This window comes from Onychostruthus taczanowskii, unplaced genomic scaffold, assembly GCF_017590055.1.
Source record: "Onychostruthus taczanowskii isolate IOZ18803 unplaced genomic scaffold, ASM1759005v1 scaffold17, whole genome shotgun sequence".
Classification (NCBI taxonomy): domain Eukaryota; kingdom Metazoa; phylum Chordata; class Aves; order Passeriformes; family Passeridae; genus Onychostruthus; species Onychostruthus taczanowskii.
The window spans coordinates 13,507,924-13,534,745 of record NW_024498906.1 but is presented as its reverse complement, the minus strand read 5'-3'; the positions used below and the strand labels follow the sequence as shown (position 1 = coordinate 13,534,745).

General features: G+C 42.9%; 1 protein-coding gene across 2 annotated transcripts in view; it reads left to right on the top strand.

Annotated features, from left to right (window-relative positions):
- Positions 1–26,822, top strand: part of DSCAM (DS cell adhesion molecule) — a 381,330-nt gene that overhangs the window by 256,508 nt on the left and 98,000 nt on the right. For both annotated transcript variants that reach the window (XM_041399843.1, XM_041399844.1), the window contains exons 11-13: positions 15,273–15,469; positions 18,074–18,170; positions 19,519–19,647. In XM_041399843.1, the coding sequence (XP_041255777.1) occupies positions 15,273–15,469; positions 18,074–18,170; positions 19,519–19,647 (423 nt within the window). The remainder of the gene's footprint in view (positions 1–15,272; positions 15,470–18,073; positions 18,171–19,518; positions 19,648–26,822) is intronic.

Genomic DNA, 26,822 nt, shown 5'->3' with positions numbered 1-26,822 from the left:
CCCAGAGCCACGGGGTTCTGCAGGCACAGAAAGGTGGAACAGCGCTCCCCAGGACACCAAAGCTGCTGGTTACAGACATGCCAGAAGTTTTCCTGCTCCAGGGATGGCTCCTCTGCAGGGTTATGTGAAACCTGCTGGCAAACATCTCCCTCAAAGACCCATCAGTACCCTCATCTCCAGAGCTGAGCTTTTTGTAACCCACAAGACTCTGTTTTCAGATGCTCTGATGATAACAGGAATACTGCTTTAGTCACACAGTAGTTAGTAATTTAGTAATTAGCCATCAGCAGCAAGGCAGACAAAGGGAGATACCCAAAATTTCTCCTCCATCAAGAGTCTATCCCTGTGCCCTGCTCAGGTGAGGCCACCTGAGAGCTGCCCCAGCCCTGTCCCAGCACAGGGCGGAGCTGGAGCTGCTGCAGAGAGCCCAGAGGAGGCTCCAGGATGAGCAGAGGGATGGAGCAGCTCTGCTGGCAGGAAAGGCTGGCACAGCTGGGATTGTTCAGCTGCACAGGAGAAGCTTTGGGCTGAGCTCAGGGTGGCCTTGCAGGGCCTGAAGGAGCCCCAGGAAACCTGGAGAGAGACAATTTCCAGGGCATGCAGGGACAGGACACTGGCAATGGCTTCAAACTGCCCGAGGGCATGGTTAGATTAGATCTTATAAATTCTTCCCTGTTATGGTGGTGAAACACTGGAAGATGTTGCCCAGAAATTTTGTGGCTGTCCCTGGAACCCTGGAAGTGTCCAAGACCAGGTTTGGACAGGGCTTGGAGAAACTGAGACAGGGGAAGTTGTCCCTGCCATGGCAGGGTGGGAATGAGATGATCTTTAAGGTCCCTTCCAACACAAACCATTCTATAATTCAGTGATAATTTCAAAATCTTTGTGCTCCTGATACTGATGTTGTGTTATATGAAAGGTACATATGAGCCAATCAGCCTTTCTGCAGCAAGCCCAAGAGGGAGGGCATGCAAATATTTTAGAAAATTTAAAGGTGAAAGTCTCCAAAGTAATATCTTAGTTTACATGTTTGGACTTTGTGATTCTAAGTGATCCCAAAGGAGCAAGAGAAAATCATCTCAGAGGCTGCTTTTGAATTATATCTTTCCTTACCAGTAATGCCATGGGAATTCTTGACAGATGACCTGGTTTTGCACTTCCTGAGAGGATTCAATAAGATAAGGATTCAGATTCCTCTCTTTTTTCACCTGCAGTTCCAAATCTTCCAATGCTCCTCCACAACTCATTATTCAGGTTTACAGTGCTGCAGTTACCAGCTCACTCAGCCCTGGTACACACAATAAATTACCAGTGACCCTTTTTTCACCTCTTTGCCTCAAATTTCCATTCCTGCAAAGAACACCATCTAATTAAACACCACAACAGGGGCCTTCTCAGGCAGGAGCGGAGGGATGTTTTGTGACATTACCAGAATTTATTCTGGCAAAATCTGAGGCAAGGAACAGCCTGGAGACAGAGGTGGAAGAGACCAGTGAGATTTATGAGAGACTGGCAGAGCTGGCAATAGGAATTGGAAGAGTTACTGGAGCTGCCAGCAACTTTGCAATTTTCAGGATGGAAAATCAAAGGATTATTATTTGTTCACAGCAGTATTAAAAAAATCTATTTGACAGAGGTCTGAGAAAGCTTTCTCTTTCTTTAGTGCTGCAGATTTGGTTGCATTGATATATATATATATACATATATATATACATATACATATATATATATATATATATATATATATTTTTTTTTTTTTTAAACAGTTTACCAGAGTTCAACTTCTTAATGAGCTGTTCTTTTTAAGACCAATTCTGGGCACTCTGTTGATGCTGCTCATACAGAGCAACTGAGTCAAGGACACAGCATAAATACAGAAGCATTTCAGGAACCACACACTTTAAGATGCTTCCAAGTTATCATTAGAAAATCTTTGTGAAGTATGAGTTTAAATACATGAAATTACCTCAAAAGACAGCAAACATTAGACATATATTATCTGCAGAAGAATTTACTGTGCAGACAATCAGGATATATTTTTAGTAAGACTTTAGTTGCACTGAGGGGTGTTCAGCAATTCTGCAAAGCCACTTGAACACTTAAAAATAAGTGAAGGAAAGCAACATCTGTCAAAAAAGGTGAGAGGTAACAGTCTAGAAATCCTGAATTTTGCCACAGAAAAAGTGTAAAATGAGAGTATTCAATGGGGCATTCAGCAAGGACTAGCCAAAGGACTTTTCATTTCATTTACTATTTTCTAATCCAGGGCATGATCGAAAATAAGGCAAAAATAGGAGTAGCATCATTTACCAGCCTCATAACCCTGAGCACTGTGTATTCCCTCTACTAAAGAAGAACTTATCTTGTGGGGAAACAATGTTTGTGCAATTAAACAATGTATTATCAAACATGATCACAACAGTCTCACTGGAAACTGCTTGGATGTCTCAGTTACTGAAATTTTGGATGCCTGAATTTGCCATTTAAATTTTCTCCTTTTTTTAAATACAGATAAGTTAATCCAGAGGTGGTATATTTTTGGTTTATGTAATTTTTTTAAAATTTTTGCATACTTTATAAGGCAACCAGTAGATTAGAGATTTGATTTCAGGTCTTTTTCAACCTAAATTATTGTAATGCAGTAGAGTCTCAGTAGTTACTCCTGAAAATAGACTTTTGTAATTCAAGTTGCAGGATTCCATACTAAAGGCAGATGGAACAAGCTTTTTTAGACAATTGTTGCATCTGGAAAATCAGACAAAGCAGCCCAGTTGAACAGTCCCCCATTTTTCTTTCCTAGGATTGAGAGGGCAGAACCTGATGTGCACAGGATGACCTGAAGTTGCTCAATATGATCAATGACCCATTTATTTGAGGGAAAAGAGAGAAAGAAAAGAAAATAAACTGGGCTAAAGAAACAATCTGCTTTTATCACCCTTTTCTTTGCCCAAGTGGTTGAAATGTTGGAATTCCACTGGGTTTGCCCAAGTGATGCCTTGGGAAGGCTGCCCCAGAGCAGAGGCTGGACAGAGCTAAAGAATAAATCAGGGATTTCTGAAAAGGCCTCCATGGATGCACCTTGGGCAGCACAAGAGCCCAGCCAGGGCTGCACCCAAGATGAACCCAAATGGTCCCAAAATGCACGAGCGCTCACGGGGTCTCTCCCTGGGATCAGCTCTGCTCCATGTGCACATTGCAGTTCAGTGTCCAATTCCAGCTCAGCCCCTGCACTCCCATCCTGCTTGTTTTTCTCTCTCCAGCCCACGGGGTTTGTGCTCTTGGGGCTGAGATTTGGATCATTTGTCCTTGGTGCCCAGCTGGAGCAGGAATTGTTTTGTCTCCCTGCTCTGTGCACAGAGCTCACCATCCCATAATATGAAGCCCAGACCCACACACTGAAGCAGCACAGAATGTGAAAAATAGAAAAGCTCAAACCTGAGGCATCACCAGTTTGGAGTTGTAGTTGCAGCTGCTTTGACAGTGGCAGCATCTTCCTTTTTAGAACGTTCATATCCAGTTATTAGTTTGGCATCCTGCTGATGATGTTATTACTTCAATTTATCTTACTGGTAAGGAAAGTTTAGAAGTCACATCATTTCCCAGCATTTTCCACTGTGAATTCCCAGTGAAACACTGTGGGACAAAGGTGTAGCACTTCAACAACAAGGGATTTTTCATGCTAAATTCCAAAGAACAGACAGATTTTCCATCAGAGCAGAAATTCAGTAGCTTCTCAAAATTAAATCTCAGGAGGAGTTTTTTCTAGGATCTTAGATAATATGATAAATTTTTAATTACAGCTACAGAAGGGGTTGGTTAGAGCAGTTATTTGCGGAGGAGGAGCAGCGTGGATCTACAACACAAGACCATCCTGCCCATCACTCCAGCAGTCTCTTTTTAGCAAAAAACAGAATAATTCATCCATTGGGAAAATCATTAAATAAGAAGCCAACTAGAAGATAACTAGAAATTAGTGACAACTTTGCTTCATGATGAAAAAGGAAGTTTCCACCTTTGATTCAACAACATCATAACCTTTTATTTTATATTTCATTGGTAAAAAACTATTCCTTCAGTTCCTCACAGAATTAAAAAGTTGTGAATGTATTCCCAGATGACCACCAGGAAATCCATGTTCCTTAGAGTGCTTTTAGCTTGAATGGATTTGGGTGATTTTGCCAGTATTATTTGCCTGGAAAAAAGACTCAGTTTTGAGAATTCTCATGAATTTGCATAGCTTTTTCTTTTCTCCTTTTCTGCCAAAATTTTAATTTTGAAGATGTTGTGAGCATGTTGGCCTGATTTTTAAATGCTGAGCTAATAAAGCCTTCTGAGAAATGCCTTTTGTCAAAGAGACCACATTCTCATAAAAAGTTTTAGGTCAAGGAAATTAGCTGTTCTCTAAAGAAAAAATAACTTACAGTCCAAAGCCCCAACAGGAGTGAGTCTAAAAGCCTTTCTACCAGTTACAAGAAACTCTAAAATGTGTAACAGAAAAAGCAATAAAACTTGAACATAAAATCCCCCTGGGTACATGACTAATGAGGCTGTTATACAGTGTATAAACTCACACTATACCTTTGTGATTATTCTTTTTATAATGAAATATAATCTAAAAACCCTCAAAAAACAAAACCCAGAATGGCCAATTCAGCCCTTAAATTTCCTGTATTTCCTAGGGCCAAATGATGATAATTTAATAATTTAGGTACAAAGCTTAGACCTAAGCACAGCTTTTGTCTTTGTGTCTTTCAAGGATCTGATTAACAAAGAAAAAACATTTGACAACCTGATTTAAAAAAAAAAAAAAATCAAAGAAGCATTTTCATATTGCCCTTGTAACCAGCTCCTTCATTTATCACACTCAGCATCTGTCATCTACAATATGTCAAACCCTGCTTGGAAACACGACTTTCTTCTTCCTTTTCTGCTGCTTACATTATCAGCAGTGCCATTTTGGCCTCTGCTTTTGGGCACGTGGAAGAGGTAATGGGAGTTTCTATTCCCTTGAAATACAATTTAAAGGGGAAAAAAAAATTATAAACCACGTCCTTTGAACTCCTTGCAACGTGGGAAGGAAAGTGACCCCCAGCCCTGTGCCACACTCTGTCCAGGAGATGGATGGCTATAATTTACTCCTGCCTCAAACATGAGTATTTATGGTGCCTCCCCTTGGCTGAGGGGTAAAAATGGTCTCCAGAGAAACAGAAACATTTCTTTTTAAGAACATATTGAAAAGAGGGATGCCTGGGACAGCTGAAAGTCAGGGGAAAGAGAATGAGGGTCGCTTTGTCCTTTTTTTTTTTTTTTTTTCCAGGTGATAAAATAATTCTCCTTGTTTGCCTTTGTGGAACATACTTGCTGGTTTTTCCCATTCTTTTTACTCACTCACACACACATGCCTGTGCATGTGCAGGCACAAAAACATCTTGACCTAAGTTATAGAGGTGATAAATCTCTAGGGCCCCTGTACAGCAAAGTAATGTCAACATAAACACGGCAAAATTTAGCTTTAAAACTTCTTTTCAGCTGTTCTCTGGCTCACAGCTGGATGAGCACATTGGCAGCTCTGAATGAGCCAAAATAACTATAATCCAGGTTCAAATTAGGGTGCTCTTCCTCTGGCCTCAGACGTTTGGGCACTGGAGCCAAATTCTCAGCCTCTGCTTTTGTCTGGAAGAATTAACTATTCAGTGAAACAGTCCCAAAATGCTCAGCACACAAGGCCTAGAATTCAGATTTGATAAAACACTGCAAAGACACAATAACAATGAATGTAAAAAATCACCAAAAAAATTCCCAAGGAAAGTTCCTAATTTTAGATTTCATAAAAGTGAGAAAAGTTTCCATTTCTGACTTTTATTTGCTGTAAGAGCTGCTTCTAATTTATGGGTGATTATTGGTGATCTCAAAAAGTATTGCATTTACTATTTTTATAAATATTGTGTTTCTCTAGACCCTGTTTGTTTCTCTTTGCTAGTAATTCCCTCTTTCCCTGAGACAGGTATTAAAAAATTGCCAAATTTAAAAATTAATTCTTAATTATTAATTTATTTCTTAATTATTAATTTGTTTATTAATTATTAATTGAATTAGTTGTTAAATTTTTTTGTTGTTAGCTTGTTAATCAGCTCTTACTAGACTGTACAGCTTTTAAGATGATTCCCAACTCTTCCGGAAATTTTCTGCTTTTATTGATTTGCTGGGCAGTAAAAGTAGAAACTAGACCATACAGAGGAAAAGGTCAAATAGATCAAGAATTAAAGTTTTGGTTTTGCAGAAACAAGCAGACCAAGGTGGTCATACCATTCCCAAACTATTTCCAGATGATCTCTCTAAAAAGGGGCAGAATTTTTATTGGAAAAACAAATAAAAATAAAATAAATAACTTGAGAGCTTTTTATTTGGATTTTATTCATCTTATTCTCCTTTGTTGAATCTCCTTTCCTGTCATTTCTGGGACTGTAGCATTTATTAACATTCTGAATCTCCTTAGTTAAGGGAATGTGGAGTTTGAGATCAGACCTTTAGCACTTGATTTCTCTGACTTTATGCTGGACTTCTGAAGGTTGGTTGCAAAAGTCTGATCAGCTCACCCTGAGGTCCTTTTATCATCAATAAGAAGGTGTTTGTTGTCTTTGAAACAAGACCAATGGCCATCTGGAAACCCTTTTTTTTTTTTTTTTTTTTTGTCCCCTCAATGTCCACTACAGAAATAGTCCTTAATTTTTAACCACCTGAAGACCAGTTGTGTTGAATCACTGATGAGTTTTATGATCATGCTTGGCCACTGTGCCCAAGTGAATGCTTTTGAATATTCATCCAATACAACAACAGCTCTCTGTTAGTGTTAATATGCAGAAAATATATAAATATATATATAGAATATATAAATATAATATATATAATATAAATATATATATATTTATATTGGTTATGCTAATAAATTCATATGGTGGCTGCTAAATACAGAGAGAGTTGTGTCTTGCTGATTGAGTCTGTTCCTGCCATCACAGCATCAGATGATATTGGTCTATTTGCAACTATGTAGAAAACAGAATTTTAATTCCCTCTGAACAGCTAGAAGAGACTGGTTCTACCAGAGCCCTCTTTCTTATACATCAGCAGATAGCATTTCATGGCTTTTTAGCTCAGAACTGAGCTGTTATAGACCCGGGTCACTGTGCTTAAAAGTATATTTACTTGCATGAGTGAGCAGTGAATGAAAACCATTAATGTCCCGGCATGCCCCACTCCCCAATACTCATTTTTGTTGGAGGCAGAGTTTCTTCGTGTGTTTCTGCTTCATTTAAACCTGTCAATATCCCAATTAGTGTTTGCTTCTCTTCCCCAGGGAGGGACATTTACACATGTCACTTCACAGCCTCCAAAATCTAAAAGACTTATGGGAGCTGCTGGGTCATAAAATAAAGCCTGATTAAAGCTTGTGCTTTTCAGTGACTTTCTGACTTTTTTTTTTTTTTTCATTTAGACTTGTAAATTGTTCAGGTGATCTTAATGAAAGGACACAAATAGAGAGTTTAAAGCATAAAAACTTGTTTAAAAAAATAAAACCCAAAAAACCCCACTCTCCCATGGGATTCCGCAGTTTCTCTTTTTAACTGATTTGCATTCAGTAAGTCACCAAAAATTAGAGCGCTGTGCTTTACAATTATGATAGCAGTAACCCTCTCATTTCACATTAAAACTTGATGCCATCTTGATGGCAGACTGAATTCAATTTAAGATCAAAGCATTGGAGAAGTTATCTAAAATTATGTAGTGCTAGTTTTAACTATTTAACATTCCTGCTCTTTCCAGCCTGGCTTTTATAACAGGCTGATTAAAGATCATAATTGATTTGGAACAGAAAGTGGCCCAAGGAATTTGTAATTAATGGAGACATGTTTCTGGTGCTAATTTTTAGGCTTTCCAACAATGTCAATGATGGTAAAACTAATATTGGTCATAAATTTTTTCCATGGGAAGATGATTTTTGTCTAAGTCTTCATAAATCACAATTACATACACTGGAATATAATGGTTTTTCGATCACTAATTTTTGTTTTGACAATTAGCCAAGCTTTGATGAGACTGATTTCCCAGTGCCTCGTGTGAGTTCCCACAGTTTGTAACAAATTTCCACAGGCTTTCAGTACAGCTGACTGCAGGGGACAAAGCTGGCAGCTTATCATCCCCCATTCCCTTCCCCTTGGTTACTGGAAGAGCAGTTGGACAAACTGGGAATTGAAGCTGCGTGGCAAAGCAGGAGAAAGTCACACTCATTTCAGAACCATGTCAAAGTCAAAGGAAAGCCCATGAAATAGCAGCAGCTGCTGGTCTCCTGTGTATCATCTGAAACCATCAGTTTGCACTGTACAAACACAGAACTAATTCAACAAAAGACCTCAGGAAGAGGAAAGAATTGCCTTTGTGATTTGAGAGAAAAGCCCTTTTTTATTTTATTAATGCGTCTTTTGGTTAAAATTCATAGTTGTCATGCAAAATAAATCAACTTCTCTTCCTCTAATGTGACCTGAAACCACTTCTGAGTGAATAAGATATGAACCCTAAATGTTCACAGCCTTTGCCCTGACACACTCAATCAGATCAGGAGGCACTGGTGGAGCTGCCAAGGACTCAAGACATCATTGTCATTTTATTCCAGCTCAGCATCAAACGAGGCCTGTTCAAGCTTGGAAACACATGTTGGAATAATATTTACAATCAAAGTAACTTCCTTTACACCATTTCTACCAGGGAAACAGCTGGCTGAAATGGTGGTTTAGGAGGTACAGAATCCATATTCATTCCCATTTAGTATTTATTTATTTATTTTTAGACTTTTTTTCTCCACAGATTACCTTGTATGGGTGCCCTAATAAGGCAGTTTTTACAAAGCACTGAGTCTCTTGTTTTGTTATTGGATTTGAAATGCAAATTTATGAAGCATTGGACCTGCCATTCCTGTGTTTGATGCCTCTCTTTTTACACAGCAGTGCTGGGTTTTACACTCTTCTGTCAGAAAATTATTTTGCTAATAGAACTGATAATGCATCTCTTGCCTTTTGTTCAGCAATTCATTAATACAAAAATGTTTTTAAAAGCTACTGCTGTTCCTTTTAGAGAAGTTTAGGGATAGAAGGCATTTTGCTTTCAGTTTTATTTTAAAGTTCAGTTTTATTTTAAAGATATTTTCCGGAATATATTTATTAATACATTTTTGGAATTTATTTCCTATACACTGCAGACCCTGGAAACTAAAGCTGAGTAAATCACTCAGACTGTCATATGAATTCATCAAATCCTTACTTCTCTCCTTAAATTTCTCAGGTTTACATGTTTGAAATTATTTTTTCTAATCTGAAACATCAATGGCTATTAATTTCAAAATATTGGCTTTTTAAATTTGAAATTCATGCCATGAATTTCACCCAGAATGGTTTCTATCTATGAGTTGTATTGCTTAGACAGCAAATTATTTACTGATTCCAAGCAATACAATAAAATATTCTGTTCTAAAATCACCTGCATTAAATGATTAAATAATTCAAATGGAATTTTTTAAGTACTTATCCTAAGAGAACATGTGTCTGAGGAGGTTTTCACAACAAACGAACACAAGCAGGTCCCAAATGTGGAGTTAATTTTCAAAATTAGTGAATATTGGTAAACAGCAGTTGTCATTACTTATATGCCCGTTATTCTTATCTATAATAACTTGCATACATAAAAATGGGATGCTTTTTTTTTGTGTTTGCATATTTGTTTGATCCTCTGAGATACAGAATTTGTTTCCTAATCTTGGACATCTCCTGATGATGAGGATTAAGAGCATGATTTTCACCTGCTGAACAGGCTTGACTTTTACCAAGGAACTATGTGTTTAAATTGAAGTGCTTGGGAAATCATATTGATTTAAAATTATCTTTTCTTCATCATTTGAATTCCAGAGAGATGATATTTAAGTAAATCCAATGTCTCTTATCAGAAAGGGAAAACTGAAGTTATGAATTTTAGCAACTCTTTTCTTCACCATTTGAATTCCAGAGAGTTGATATTTAAGTAAATCCAAATGTCTCTTATCAGAAAGGGAAAACTGAAGTTATGAATTTTAGCAAAGCTCTTGCTGACTTCTCAAAGTCTACTAAATTTGAAAATAAATTAACAAATATATATATCAACAAATAAAAGTGTGACAGCTAGGCTCACTTAAATATAAGGAATGTATTTTCATGGGCTTTGTCTGCCTGAGCAAAAGGGGATGAAGGAAAAGGGAATTTCTGAGGTAGGAAAATCCCATTTGTCACGGAAAGGAGTGTTCTCACTGTGGCTGACCAGAATGAAAGGACAGTTGAATTTGGCTTAAATGTGAAACTCGAATTTCAATTCATTTTTTCAGTATTTTCTCAGTGTTTGCAAGATGAATCTCTCATGGTTACAGATATTTCCCCAAACTGGCCAAGTCAAGCATAATCCACTGATGGAGCCAAAATATGAGAACACTCTGCCAGGCCAGAGATCTTCAGACCAGGAGAATCCCAAGATCCCAGAATGGTTTGGGGTTAGAAAGGACCATAATTCTCAAAAATACTGAGAACTTTAGTCAGTCTTATAATAATTTTTGAATGATACATGGATATTTAGTGTTTAATCACAAACTGAAAAACAGGGAGATTTTTAATTTGCTTCTTCTAATGTGGTTATTCCCATCTATGAGGTGAAAGAGAGAAAAAATACCTCCGTCCATCCCAGCTCTCGACATAATTTTTAAAATTGATGTGAATTTTTGTTTTTTATTAATTCATAAAGATTTATTCTAAAAGGATTCAAAAGTTTCTGATACCCTTCACAAGCTTTACTCAATTTCCTACAGTCTTGTTAATCTGGATAATGAGATCGGTCTTTATCAAAGTAATTAAATATTTTCATTTTAATTTGGACTCAGTTCCTACTACTCAGCAGTAGCAGAGAAAAAATAAGTCAGATTAAGTAATTTTTACTGAATCTTAGGAAAGGCCCAGATTCGGTTTTCTTCAAGAGTAGGACAAAAACTTCTTGTTTTGTCTGAGCCACTTTCACAATTCTTAAGGATAACCCTGACTACTGAATTTTGCACTTTGATTTTAATGAAGCTGTTAGTACTATAAAGCAATCATTATATCAACAAGAATTTATTATTAGCGTAATAATTGCTAATTAATGATTGTACAATCTAATATTTTGATATGCCTTAGTATAGCAATAATATTTAGTGCTATAATAAATAATGATTTCATATTAAAAATAATAATAATTATTATTATCAATAATATTTTTTTTTTTGCTGTGTTGCCATGAAAACAATGGGTTCACCTGTGAAAAGCAGCAAATAAAATCAGCAAATAAATCAGCTTTCCAAAAGAAAGCCCAACTCTAGATAAAGAAAACTCCTGATTAATGCTGCTGGCAGAAATATGAATACCTTGAAAATGTAAATTGCCATGATTTATAAATTGTAGCTTCTACTTTGTCCAGTTTTGACCAATAGATCTCTAACTGTGCCCAGCACCCCATGGCTTCAGACAAAGACATGGAGAACCCCAGAGAAAAGAGAACTTGATTAATTTGTCCTGTGGTGAAACTACTCCAAAACTGTGGAACATGGCAGTCTCCATTCCTTGAACCTGCACAGCAACATGCCCTTCCCTTCCAAAATTCTCTTATATAAATACATATAAATATTATTATGTGTCTGTATATAATGCACATTTGAAGAGATCTAAGGCACAGCCATACTTAATATGGCATCTGAATCTTCTTGATACATTTCTAAATGCCTTCACTTATTTTTAAGACATCCTCAGAGAATATCTCATGCATATGTAGTGCAGATTTAGCTTGCTTATTTACAGTTTTCCAGATTATTTTGTCAGTAAAGAACCAGCATATTTATCTCAGTTATTTGCATCAGTAATTTGATTAAAGATAGTTGGAGGGTGAAGAAATATGTTGCCTAAAATATCCTTGGGAATGTGGCTTTGTTACCAGAAATCTTTTGACATAGAGGAAGATAAAAAGAAGAGCTTATGGTTTAGGATCATTGGAGATAAATTGTGAAGAGTAAAAAATCAGCTTTGGAGGAAGGGGAAATATTTAGCTGTGAGGCATTGCTATGGCAATAAGGAATCCATGTGGAAGATTATGTGAGGAAAAGGGAAGGATAAGTAGGGATAAAGCTGTATCTGAGGAATAAAGTCATCTTTCTTTACATGTTTTTATGCTGCTCTTATTAAGAAAGTTTGTTGGGGGGTGGAGTGAGTTTTCCAAGGAAGCCTCTGGTTTTTAAAAGCAAGATAGGGAATCATGGGGTTTGGTTTGGCACTGTCACACAATGCAGGAGCTGGAAGTGAGGCAGGAGTGTCTGGGACAGGCTCCTGGATGGCTGTGGGATTTCAATCCAAGTCCAGATGTCCCATTTTCTGTGTGCTCCTGCTCAAGAAGCAGGAGGAGGATGGACCTGCCAGGGGAGGGCTCACCTGCGGGGGAAGTGAGCTTTCCAAGGAAGCCTCTGGTTTTTAAAAGCAAGATAGGGAATCATGGGGTTTGGTTTGGCACTGTCACACAATGCAGGAGCTGGAAGTGAGGCAGGAGTGTCTGGGACAGGCTCCTGGATGGCTGTGGGATTTCAATCCAAGTCCAGATGTCCCATTTTCTGTGTGCTCCTGCTCAAGAAGCAGGAGGAGGATGGACCTGCCAGGGGAGGGCTCACCTGCACGGGAGCTCTGGTACCTTGTAGGGAGGCACAAACCCCTCAGCCCTCATCTCCTGCCTGGGCTCAGAACATTTTCACCATCACCAGGGAAACTCCAAAGAGGATATTGATGGGAAGGAAGACTGCAGCTGTGGGGAAAACTCTTTAGATCACCTGATTTGGGGGGGTTGGCTGATTTAATTAGAGACAGGAAATGAGGCTAGAAGAGGAAAATGTAAAGGTATAGGGATGTGAGAACACAAGGAGGTTGAAACAGGAGGAAAGAAGCAGGTGAAGGGGAGTGGAGCCTGTTGTGATGAGGGGAGAGAGATGTGCAGAGGAAGGGACATGTGGGAGGCTGGGGACATTGTGGAAGGAAGAAAGGTGGCACAAGTTAATGACGGTAAAGTGGACTCCTTAACAGCCTGGCACTCTTTTGAATTGGGTCACTTATTGGATAAAATGCAAAAAAGGATGTCTGGGACTATTTCAAGAAGAAATTGAGGAAGAATTTCTTCACTGAATGGGTTTTCAGACATTGGAAGGGGCTGCCCAGGGAGGTTTGGAGTCTCCATCCCTGGAGGTGTCCAAGGAAGGCCTGGAGGTGGCACTCAGTGCTCTGGGCTGGTGACATGGTGGGGATCGTCACAGCTTGACCTCAATGGTCTTGGAGGTCATTTCCAATCTAAATGATCCTGTGATTTTACATAGCCCTGATTGTTCTGGGTTTGGAGGAACAAGCAGATGGCCACAAAAAAACCCCAATTTTCTGAAAGTAACCTCCTTGTGGGTGCATGAGCACACACCAGACGAAACTGAGACTATTTCCATTCTCTAGAATATGGAATCAGACTCATCCTAATTTTCTATTTTGATTATTCATAATTTCTTCTCTTCAGATTCTCCTCTTGGATAAAAATTGATGAGTACCTAATACCCAAACAGTTAAATAAGAGCTACTTCATCACTAGTGCATGTGGAGCCTCCTGCCTCATACAACACCTTTCTCAGAGTTCCTCCTGGAATTAGATCCCATTGGTAACTCAAACCCACATCTCCACAGGCCCTGTTATTCTCCAGGTTGGTTTGGTTTGGGCCAGGAAGCCTTTGAACAGAAAGGGCTGCACCCTGACATATTGTCATCTCCAAGCATTAACAGCTCTGGCATGTGAAAAGGTCATGCCACCAAGCATTAACATTACAGGCTGGCAATTAAAGTAATTCATTTAAATAAGGGGTTTTATTCTGCTGTGTGGCAACAAACACAAACTATGCAAGTGGAAAGCCTGGGAAGGCCTCAAATCAGATCCTCTGCCAGTGTCATCTGATTAAAACAGGACCCAGAGAAGCTCAGATGGAAGGAGTGAGTTGTTCTGATAAGAAGAAGCAACCATTCATGCATAAAAACAAGGGACTGGGGCTACTGCAGGAGGCAGCCCTGGAGGGCAAGAGCTTAGGGAGGGGGTTCATTGCTGATGCCTCATGTGCTCTAGAAGAGTGGACAGATTCATTCAGAAAGAACAGCTCTGGGTGCTGTCCAGGGCTTTCCAGCTTCTCCTGGGCCTGAACTGAAAGATTTGTGGGCTTTGATTCTTTCTAGAAACAGAAGTCCAGGTGCCATTCATTGGTGGACAAACCACGTAGGGAGGGAAGGACAGCAAAGGACACCTAAGAGATCATCCTGTTTCAAAGATGCAATGACTGGAGTTTGCAATAAAACATCCCAAGGATTTATTTTTTTCTTCCTGTTTGCAGGAAATTTTAATTCCAAAACACAAAAGTACTTCAGGTTTAAGACTATTCTTGCTAAGAAGAGAGTACTTTTTTCAACATTAAAATTTAAGCCCTTTTTTAAAGAATGGTTAATGAACTTGACAGGTATGTCCAAACTGTTATGCAAAAACCATCTGAGTACAATAAAAACTCGAATCTAGCTAGGTTTATTGTCAGTTTAATTATACTTTCAGTTCAGCATAGTTCAGCTATGCACTCAACACATCCATGGTCTGTAAGCTCCTTGGTGCAGAGCCTTTCTTTTAATTTTGTGCAGCTCCTGGTTTAATTGAGCCCTCATTTTGATAGATCATTACTGTCACACACACTGGTAAAACATGTAACAGTCAGCAAGTAGAACAGCAGCTCATCAGAAGGAAGCAGACATTTTTATCAGTTCTTTATTGTCCACATATCTGAACACTTATTAGTTAAAGTCCCTTTATGTGCTGTGAATATTGAATTATGTTGAATATTGAATGTTGAATTAAGTTGCCCTGTGAGCAGCAAAACAAATGAAAACTGGCTTCCTTTGGATTCACACTCTCTATTGTCCACTTCCAACTCCTTTCTGCTAAGTTCCCTTTGAGGCCCATCAGGTCTCTTAACACAGGAATGAAAATAAAATACTTTTTCATATTTATTTTAATCTGGTTAAATATGAAAAGGCTCAGTGAGACACAGATTGAAGGGCCAACCTTGTATCATGAGACCCTTCAGCTCACTGAGAAACAACCTTGTTTTGTTTTGTTCTGTCTGTTTGTAGTTCCAGCTATGATAACCTCCTACCCAAACACCACCCTGGCGACTCAAGGCCAAAAGAAGGAGATGAGCTGCACGGCACATGGAGAGAAACCCATCATAGTCCGCTGGGAGAAGGAAGACCGGATCATTAACCCCGAAATGTCTCGTTACCTGGTTTCCACCAAGGAAGTTGGGGATGAAGTGATTTCTACCCTGCAGGTAAGAAAACGAATTAGCCCCTAAATCATCCAGATATGTCAAGGTGAGCTTGGTTTGGTTTTGATCCAGGTGCGGGGCCAGCCTGACAACACCAGAGCCCCAGCACTCGTTCCGTGCATGGTGGGGGGAGCTGGCAGCCAGAGGAGGGAGAGGAAATTTCTGCAATCCATCCCTAATGAAAAATTCCCTCTTCCCACACTCCAGAGGCAGCAAGAGAGTGAGCCAGGCTCAGCCCTCCATCCTTTCTGTCTCAGGAGCAGCGTGGCTCATGCCTTAGCCTGTCCTTCCCCAGACCAGTTTGACCAAACTGCTGATAAACTCTGGCAAATACCTGGCCCCAGGTTCTGATGGGTGTCACACTGACCCTCACCAAAATCACTAAACTGGTTTGAGAAAAAATGCTGCCTTCTTAAAGTGCTCTTCTCCCTTCCTTTCACTTGGCGGAGCTTGTGACACCACTTTATAAAGTCAGGATTCAAAGTGGTGTTTTATGTGTGCTTTATGAAACTAAAAGAATATTTCTTCTTTTTTTCTTCTTTTTTCTCACTCCGAAATCTTCATTATCCATTTTCAGTCACATTTCAAAAGTGTATTTATCAGACCCAAGGAACTAATTCTCTATCTGTCTGGTTATTGTCTAAATTTCAGTGTAACTCTTGCGAAAGATATCCTTCTTTACCAGCCAGAACCTGTGTTGGATGATATCCAGTAGAATTCTGGGTTTGCTCCCTGTGAGGGACCTTCGTCATTGATTAATATGAGGAAGAAAAAATTCAATGTGTGACTTTGTTCCTATTAGTATTTTTGTGATAAAAATAATATTTAGTTATAGGATTGACCCATAGACCTCTCTGCCATCATTCTTCTTGCTGATCAAATAATATTTATTGATTGGATTGACCTAGGATTGACCCCTAGGCCTCTCTGCCATCATTCTTCTTGCTGATTTTAATAAGATATCCCCTGGATACACGACAATATTTCTATTTGGAAGGCTGGAGTCCTGCTTGGAGAGTTTCCTGAAGCAGTGGTGTACAGCAATGGTGTTCTACATCCATGTGTGTTGCATACAAAACCTTTCACTTCTGAGAGATAAAACACCCCAAAAAGCAGAAAATGGCAGATAAAGGCTGGCTCTGAAGCGTTGAGCTCAGTGCTTTTGCATGATGATGTAATCTTTAGTTGTGTACTCAGCTTTTATTTTTTCTGCAGGACCCCTGCCTCAGTGAGACAGGACTTGGATTTTCGCTGGGGCTGAATTAGGCTTGAGTAATGAACAGCACTGTGTGGTGCAAAGCTGATCTTTGAGACCAGACTTTTCACAGGTGGCCAATAATTGTGTGTTCTTTGTTTTCTGGGCACTCGCCTTGAGCCCTTGGGGTCTGATTTGCAGAAGTACTAAGCCCTCCTGGCTGCAGCTGAACTCAGTGGAAGCTGTTATGAACACATGAAAGGCTATTTATTGCTCAGGACTCTGAGGGAGGGGCTGGAAGGCCCTACGTCTCAAATTGGGCTCTGGAAATTTTTGTTTTTCAGCTCAGCCACACGTGAAAGTGAACATGTTGCCACATCTCAGATGATAACTCTCCAATTTCCTTGCAGCAAGTGGGAAATTAATTCATTTATCTTAACCAGTGAGGACTGGGAGTTGTGCTCACATCACCTGGGTTTTGCCAAGGAATAAAGAGCACGTGGAGTTTCCACGGCTCAGTTAATATGTGGCAACTTGTCAAGCAGCCACAAACGTTATCATACATCTGCTTCCTTAATTCCCTACATGAAATGGTGGCAATGCTCTTCATGGTGTCAGGGCTGATGAAAATAAATTCTCTCCTGTTTCTGCAATGGGTGAATTCAGAGGAAAATGCTGTGAGAAAATGAATGTCTGTTTTCAGGGCACAGTTTGAACAGGACACAGTAAATAAATTGCAGAGCAGCACACTGAACAGTGAGAAGGAAATGCTATTTCAAATATCTGCTCGTTTTAAAAAAATTCTTTCTTTCTTGTACCTTGAATGAAGCAGTGGTCCTGTAGAAAAATATCATTATGATCACGTTTGTAAATATTATATATAAATTTCCTTGCTGTTAAACAACAAATTGAAAAGAAAGACCACACAAAACTTTATTATGAGGCACCATGCTAAACACTACAGGGCTCACCACCAGTGTTTGAACATTTATTTCCTCTACACAGACTTCAGCCACTTGAGTTGTTTTCAGAAATAGCCAGAAAAATTTGGAGGCAGCAGGAGGCACCATTTTGTATGGCAAATTTCAGCCAACAGTTAAATGCTTGGCAAACTTGTGAGGAACTGGAAACAAGGCTCCTAAGGAGAAGCTGCAGGAATAGGTGGAGCTCCAGCTCCTGACTACACGTGTCAAGCTGGTAGCCTGTGTCCTCAGCCCAGGTGCTGCTGGCTTTGATAATTTCAGTATTTTGGAAGCTTTCCTATGCAATTGTATGTGTGTAACCTGCCATATCTATTTATTGCTGTCAAGGAGAACAGTCTGAGCGATTTTTCTTGCGCCTCAAAGACAAGCTGTTGGTTTATTTTCTCTGCGTGCTGTTCAATCCATCACCTCTTTTCCAACCTCCTATAGATTCTGCCAACTGTGCGTGAAGATTCTGGCTTCTTTTCCTGCCATGCCATCAATTCTTACGGGGAGGATCGTGGAATAATTCAGCTCACTGTGCAAGGTAGGGAGAGGACAACACAAGGGAATAACCCACAGCTATTGTAGGACAGGAAGTGTAGAAATCTGCTTGGGGGAGGGAGGTTTTGATTCTTAATTAAACGTGTTCCTCATTGTCAAACAAATTAGGAGCTGCATTAAGGTTCTCAGTCTTTCATTTTCAGCATCATAACTTACATCAAAATAAAAGATAAGCTTGAGTCCTTCTAGATCTGTACAAATTATTTAGAACTTTTTTTCTTAAATAAAGTACTTGACAATTGCCAAAGATACTTAAAACTAATATCTTCAGTAAGGACTGTAGATATGGAGGATTGAGGAAGAGCAGGTTGCATTTTTAAAGAACAAATATGCTTCAAACCCAGGTCTGAAATAAAGCAAAAGTGATCTCACTTCATCTCTTGAGAAGTGTTAAACCTACTGTGGAACTTTAAGCAAAATATTTCAAGTTTAATCAATCAAAATAAATTGTGAGCAGTTTGCACAATCCAAATTCTAGGAATTTATGTTGCCTGGGTCTGGGGTTCCCCTCCCACAGGGCACAAACAGCAAGTCCTGAAGAGGTGACAATATCTGATATGCAGGGCACAGGCAGGACTCAGCCCCTGGCCACTGCTCGTTCCCATGTGGTGCTGGTTCCTCCTGTGCCTCTCTGAACCTGCTCACAACAAATTCCTACATCTTGCAGATTTCTCTCTCCCTGCCCTTGATTCCAAGTAGCAGCAGATTCCAGAGGATGCCTAAGGCAGCCCTGTTGAAAAATTCAGGTGGAGTATGGGGACAGGTTCCCAGTTCCACCACAGCTCATCTAAGCTGCCATGACAACTTAAAGGGACATTAGAATGGGCCTAGGTGCTGGTTATTTACAACATCAACTTTAAAGGCAGAAAGAGCTTTCAGAGTTACAAAATCAGACAAATTATTCTGCTATTAAAGTAAGACTTTTAAACACACTCAAAGAGAAATTTTACTCTCTCTCTCCACCAAATTTAGCACTTTTGAGTTTAGTACTCATATTTCTACAATCACTTTTTGATTAAAATCACTGATAGTAGTATCAGAAAAATGTGGTGTTCAAGGTAAAATATCTTTCCTGGGATGAAAGTCCAGGCTGGAGTGATTTTAAGGAAATGCAACCAAGAAGGTTAAAGAGGAGCCAGTATTCAAGATTACACCGGTAACTCCAAGTTGGAAAGTGCTGATACTTCCAGCAGGTGACTGACAGGATCAGGGTCCCCATGAGTGCCCAGAGGAATGCCAGGAAGGCTGAGCCAGTGCCACGCTGGTTGGCGTGGCCCTGTGAAGAGGACAGGGTGTGTTCTGAGCAGAGCTGTGTGTGTGTGTTTGCCCAGAACCCCCCGACCCCCCCGAGATAGAGATCCGGGAGGTGAGAGCTCGGAGCATCGCGCTCAGGTGGACCATGGGCTTCGATGGCAACAGCCCCATCACCGGCTACGACATCGAGTGCAAGAACAAGTCAGGTAAGGAACAACCCCAGCCATCCCCGTTGCTGCTCATTCCCCACCAAGTTTGTGCTGCAAAAGGTAATTCACAAATTGAAACTGCCTGATGGAATTTTTCATCGTGGTTTGTTTAATCTCCCACACGAAGATTTATCTTCATTTGTTGTCCTTCTTGTTTGCTTTGCGGTGAAGACAGTAAATTTTGCAATTGCTGCTTTTCCCTTTTGCCACTTCATGCTATATTTACTCAGGCAAAAATTTTGTGATGTTTTCATTAGTGGAAAAAATATTTTCAAGTAATCATTTTAGCCCTGGATTTATAAATTAAATCAATAATGTACAGGAGACATTGATAATGTGCCTGAAAGATGAGGACTGGAAATTCTCCACTGAGGCTGAAGTCAGGAATTGCAGGTTTGGAGATGTGCATTGGGCAAGGATGCCTTCAAGGAATATGCACACCTGAAAGTTTCTGGGCTCTGTTTTCTTTTTGATTGTTTTCCTTTCTTTCCAACCACCCATCCACTCCAGAAAAGCTTTTGAAAGTCATTCTTGCCTGACTGACTTCTTTCTCGCACTAAAACATCTCTTGTATTTCTCAAACACAAGAATAAATATTTGAGAATGGTGTAACTCAGCACAACCCCATTTAGGATGACTGAGGTGCTTCCATTCCATTGACGCAGTGACAAACAGGGATTTCAGAGCTCTAAAGCATCCTTCTTAGATCTAGTTTGATGTTTTCAAGTGATAATGCAGAATGCAGACAAAGATTAAGTGGGCGGTCACCGTGAACTTGCATTGAAAAATTATTTCTCTCTAATATGGAATGATAAATCAAGAGCAAGACAGCAAAAGAAGCGTCATCAGGTTGGATGGAAATATCAGGACTCAATATATTGATAAAGGTTTAAAAAAAAAATGAAAAGAAGTGGGCAGTAGAATTGGTGTCAAAGAAAATATTTCTTTGTATCTGAAAACAAATCCTGCAGGTCATGTCCTAACGAGAGCAGATTATCTTCTTCTTACTGCAAACAACAAAACAGAAATGTCAGTTTCTAAAGTCCGAGGCTGAATGTTTGGAGAAACTCAGATCAGGTCTTTGAAAATTCTTGCATACAAATTTTGTCATTAATTAAATCACCGAGAAGATGAAATAACAAAGATGGTTAATGGAGAACTTGCATGGGGTAGTTGGGGCAATTTAGAACAAAGAGGAAGAATTAAGAAAACTTCTCATTTTTGGAATAAAATTTAGATTATATATTCAAGGAACACTCTACCAAGACCAAAGTGAAGCTGTAAACTGCACAACTGTGTTTTGTGAGAATTTCCCCCTCTGTTGCCTTTCCTGAGGACTCAGGAATGAATTTAGATCAGATGCACCATCGAGGCTTCTCAAGCAGGAAAACTTGCACCTTCTGTTTCAGAGAAGGTGCAGGTGACCACAAAGAATGCATGGACTGTATTCAGCAGCCCTCATATATCCCATCATAAAATCATAGAAATTAGTTTGGAAAAGTCCTTTAAGATCATCAAGTCCAAAGTTAGCTCAGCACTGCTGATGTCTACCCCATCAGACACAGCAGATACACTAATTACCCCAATGGAATCAGTTACGCCATGGAAGGAGCGTGGAGTTGCCTGTCCTGTGGGGTCCATTTGCCATCCCAGAGCGCCATGAATACCAGGAACTTGGTGTTTCAGGATGTTTTGGTACATAGAGGCATCACCTGTCTGTACAGACATGTACCTGTGGCGCTCAGATCTGGCCCTTCGTGGAGATCCGTCCTGTGCAGCCTCCAGACCTTTCCATCGGAGCAAAGAGCTCTGGAAACAGGAACGGGACTGTGGGTCCTCATTTGTGCCTCTCTCCCCATAATTTTAATTTTTTTATGTCGTTAGGGCAGTTGTACGGACAAACTTTGAACAGTTCTGTTTAATGCTGTTTCTTGTGCTCTGCGAGCGGGGCACACCCGGGTCCCCGATGCTTTCGCAGAGTTGGGGACTGCCAAAATCTTTCCCGGGATCCGCGGGGTTCCGGCCGGGCGCGGGGCTGCTGCGGTACCAGCGACGGCCACCGGGTGGCAGCGCCGGAACAGCTGAAACCTGCCGGTTGCGTGAGGGAGGGGATGACCTTCCCGAGAAACACGAGATTTTTCCCGACAAACACAAGTCCTTTCCGCGCTCTCCTCATGCCCCAGCTGGGACAAAGCCAACGGAAGCCGAGTTCACCGGGGCGGCAGCGATGGAAGCGCCGCTCCCTCAGCGCCCGGCCCCGGCCCCGGCGGGCGGGGAGCCCTCGGCAGCGCCCTGCGGGCAGCAGGGAGCGAGCCCCGGCCCGGCCTCTGTGCCCGTGGCGCCGTGCTCAGCTGGCTGGAGGCCCCCAGTGGGCAGTGGTCAGGGGCAGTGGTCAGGTCAGTCCTGCCACTGACAGAGACTGAGGAGGAGGAGCGGCCCTCTGCCAAAATGGACCGCGAGCTTTCCTGGTGGGAAGGTGACAGTGAAGAGGAGCTTTCCCACTGGGAAAAGGTGATAGTGAGAGAGAGGGTCCAACAGCAAGTGCTGAGAGTCCAAGAAATTTTTCATCGGGGAGCCAGGAGGAGTCAGGAGCTGTACCAATGCCAGGTATGTGTGTGAGTTTGAGAGGTTTCCCAGTACAGCAATGAGACACGTGAAGAACTCTATGAACGGAGAGAAACTGGCATAGTCCAGGAGCCGTGCCAGTGGGAAGAAGACGGTGAGATATACCAAGAGGTGTGTAAATGGGAAGAACATGTCACAGCCCAAGAGATAAGCCAATGGGAAATAGATGGGAGTGAGCAGCAGGAGTTGGGATGGGAAGAAGACAAGAGATGCCATGAGCTGTGCTTACAGAGAGATGTGTCTCAGAGGATTCCCAATGGGACAACATGCAAGACACAGATCAGAGGGAAGGTGAGAGGTGGCAGTGCACTGTGTGAGGTGCACTGCCACATCTCTCCATGGGACAGTGTCCCAGAGCTTTCCCAGAGGGAAGGTGAGAGGTATGAACAATTCTCACCATGGGAACAAGATGTGTGCTCCCACAAGTCCCAGTGGAAAAACAGCAGAGAATCAGAATTGTATCAAGTGAGAGACAGCAGTGACAAGGAGCTGTTCCAAGGACTAGATGCTAGAGCCCAAGAGCTGTGCCCATGGCCAGATGTTAGCGACCGAAAGCTGTCCCAACAGGAGGCGCATGTGAGCAGTCAGGAGCTATGCCAATGGAAAAAAGATATCAGCTCCAAGATCTGGGACAGATCCTTGCAACCACTGAGTGAGGAGGATCCCCAGCCCTATCACCAGGTAGGAACGCAGCTCTCCCAGCCCCGAGGCCACAGCAGTGGCAGCAGAGGCAGCGCCTGCCCTGCCCTGCACCTCTCCTGCCCCACAGAGTCCCACAGAGGCCAAGCTGGCAGCTTCTGCCCCAGTTGGAGCTGATGAGAAGGAAGAGCCGCCCGAGACTCTCGCTCTGGAGGAGGTAAAGGCAGCAGCTCCTCTCTTCAGTGAGGAACTGCCATCACAGAGCTCATCCAGTGTCCTCTTTGACACCCTGACCAGTAGCCATGCTTCACTATTCCAGGATGAGAACATCAATGAGGAGATCCTGATCCAGGGACTGACGGACATCTACAAACTGATGGAGAAGCTGGAGGAAGAGTATGCCCTCCAACAACAGATGGTTGTAGAAGAAGAAACACAGCCCAGCTCTCCCAGCCCCATAGGCATGGGTGTGGCAGCAGAGGCTGCGCCTGCCCTGTCCAGCACCTTCCCTGTCCCAGGCAGTCCCACAGAGGCCAAGCCAACGGCTGCTGCCCTGGCTGGAGCTGATGAGAAGGAGGAGCTGCCCAAGCCTCTCACTCCTGAGGAGGTAAAGGCAGCAGCTCCTCTAGTCAGTGAGGAACTGCCATCACCAGGGACACAGAGCTCATCCGGTGTCCCCTCTGACACCCTGACCAGTAGTCTGGCTTCACTATGCCAGGATGGGAACATCACCGAGGAGATCCTGATCCAGGGACTGACAGACATGTACCAACTGATGGAGAAGCTGGAGGAAGAGTATGCCCTCCTGCAACAGGTGGCTGTAGAAGAAACACAGCCCAGCTCTCCCAGCCCTGTGGGTGCAGCAGTGGCAGCAGAGGCAGTGCCTGCCCTGCCCTGCCCATCTCCTGCCCCACCGAGTCCCGCGGACCAAAACAACAAGGAGACCCTGAGCCAGGTGCTGCAGGAAATCCATTCACTGAAGCAGCAGCTGGCTGCCCTTCAACAGGGGTTGGCTGTAAATGAAGCAGTAGTCGCAGCCAAAAGGGAAGAGAGCTCAGTTCCTGCCCTGCAGAGCACCTCTCCTGCCCCACAGAATCCCACGGAGCAGGACATGAACAGGGAGGTCCTGAGCCAGGTGCTGCACGAGATCCGGGCACTGAAGCAGCAGCAGAAAGAAGTCTATGCCCTTCAGCAGTGGTTGGCTGTAGAAGTGGAATCAGTAGTCACAGCCAAAAGGGAAGGGAGCTCAGTGCCGGCCCCGCACAGCCCCCCTAGCCCCTGGCCTGCCCAGCTGGGAGTCCACACCCCCAGGGAGCAGCTGGAGGAGGCAGCAGTGGGGTCAGCAGCACAGGCAGTGGGGGAGAGGGTGGATGGCTCTGATGAGGAAATGAAATGGTGGCAATTCCTGGATGATCTGGAGCCTTTCCTGATGAGAAATGCAGAGCTGTCCCAGGTGTCTGTCACAGGACACACAATGAGAATTTCCTTGGGAGAAGGGATCCCAGAGCTTGCCCTTTGTGAGGCTTCTGTTGAGCACCCAGCACAGGAGCCATGTAGCCAAGGGCCAGTGCCTGCCCCACACAGCCCCCCCAGCCCCTGCCGTGCCCAGCTGAGAGCCCAGGCCCCCAGCAAGCAGCAGCAGGAGGGGGCAGCATCAACATCAGTGTGGGCAGTGCAAGAGAGTGAGGAGGGGACGTTGGCTGGGGAGGACAAAGACTGGGAAGATGACTTTGAGCCAGAGCTTTCCCAGTGGGAAAATAAGGAAGGCCCTGAGCAGGAGGTGTCCCAGGAAGAGCTCTCTGACTGGGATGCATGCACAGAGGCAGATGTGTCCCAGGGGGAAGAGTGCCCTGAGCAGGAGGTGTCCCAGGAAGAGCTCTCTGACTGGGATGCATGCACAGAGGCAGATGTGTCCCAGGGGGAAGAGTGCCCTGAGCAGGAGGTGTCCCAGGAAGAGCTCTCTGACTGGGATGCATGCACAGAGGCAGATGTGTCCCAGGGGGAAGAGTGCCCTGAGCAGGAGGTGTCCCAGGAAGAGCTCTGTGACTGGGAAGCGCGCACAGAGGCAGATGTGCCCCAGGGAGAAGTCACAAGTCACCATGAAGACTGTGACTGGGAAGAATGCTTCCCTGAGCAAGACCTCTCAGACTGGGAAGAATATCCTGGGCAAGGGCTGATTGGAGGAGAGATCATCAGCTGTGCAGAACATTCTGACGGGGAAGAATACATTGGCCAAGACCTTTCCCAAAGGGAAACCTGCATTGGCCAAGACATAACAAGAGGGAGTGGCAGCAGACTCTCAGGACACTCCAGTTCAGAAGATCATAGCCGTAAGGAGCTTGTGCAGGAGAATTGTGAAGATAAGAGTGACCATGGCATCTGGACTAAGCCCTCCTTCTTCCCAGAGGAGGAAGAGTGGGATGAGGTGAGCATCCTAGAGCTGCCCCCAGAAGAAGACCAAAAGCAAAAATGGACAGTTTTTGCGGCAGATGGGCTCCCAGTGTCCATCCCTTGTGAGGCCTGGGTTGAGGAGCAGGAACCAGAGCTGCACAGCCCAGGGCCGCTCCGTGCCTTGCTCATGCCCCTGAAAGACCAAGTCCCTGTGGGACATGGGGCTTCTCTTCCCTTCAAGAAGCCAGAGGCAGCGAGAGAGAGCTGGGTGCCTGCCCCACACAGCCCCTGGCCTGTCCATCTGGGAGCCCAGTCCTGCCATGGGCAGCTGGCTCCCCTTACGAAATGTCCCTCCCGCTTCAAGCGGGCACTGCAAGGGCTGTTCCGTTGTCCCTGCATGAGTCCATGGCTGGAGGAGTGAAACAGATGAGAAAAAGATGAAGAAGATGAAGACAAAGAAGATGAAGGAGATGAGGAAGGAGATGACAAAGAATATGAAGAAGACAAAGATGAAGAAGACAAGATGAAGAAGATGAAGAAGACAAGTGAAAATGAAGATGATGATGGAGACAAGACAATGAAGACAAAGTTGAAAAAGATAATAAAGAAGAAGATGATTGTCTTAATTTTTGAGACAAATTTAAGAGAGGATACTCCAAAATGAGCCAAAATTCCTGGAGAATGGGGCAAACATTGAAGAAATTCCCCTTCCTGACTTGGGGTGTGACATGGCACTGGCTTTCAAGCTGAGGGAAGTGGAACATCCACAGAGGAGTTCTGTGCAGCAGGAGGCACAGAGCCCTGGCGGCTCTCTGGGCTCCACCTCCTGTCCAGGGCAGACAAAGCAGCCGGGCTGGAGTCTCTGGCTGTGCTTCCTCTGCCCACCTCGGCTCCCCAAGGCTTGGGGCTGGAACGGGACGGCCCCGCTGCCGCCGGTGCCGCTGCTCTGGTGTGGGAGCAGCAGCTGTTGGCTTCAGCTCCAGGGGCTGAAAGATTGCTGCTGCAGCTCTTCCAAGCCAGGGAAGGAAAAAGCTTTTGGATGGGCCAACCAAGCCAAGCAAGCCGAGCAAAAGTGAAGCAGGCAGAGCCACGAAGGCCTGGGCAGTGAGGCTTGGAAAATGCCCAGCCAAAGAGCCCAAAGCTCCCGCCTTCCCCGCCCCACACACACCCGGCCCCGGGCCTGGAAGGGACAGCAACCATTTCTTGGGCACAAAGCAGAGGCTCCTGGCACAGACTCTTGGCATCCACCGCTCCAAGACAAAGAAGATGAAGATGATGAAGACAGAGACAATGATGACAAAGCAGATGAAGATAAGACCACAAAGAGGAAGACTAAAAAGACAGAGAAGACAAGAATAATTTTAAAATACATAAAAGAAGGAGAGTAATAGGAGTAAGAAAAAGAGAACTGTTCCAATTATTGAAGAATTTGTGTATTTTTTAATAAAGTTTGTAAGGCACAAGAACAGAGTGCCCAGATTTCATTTGCTGTCTCTCAGCGGTGCAGATGGATTTCC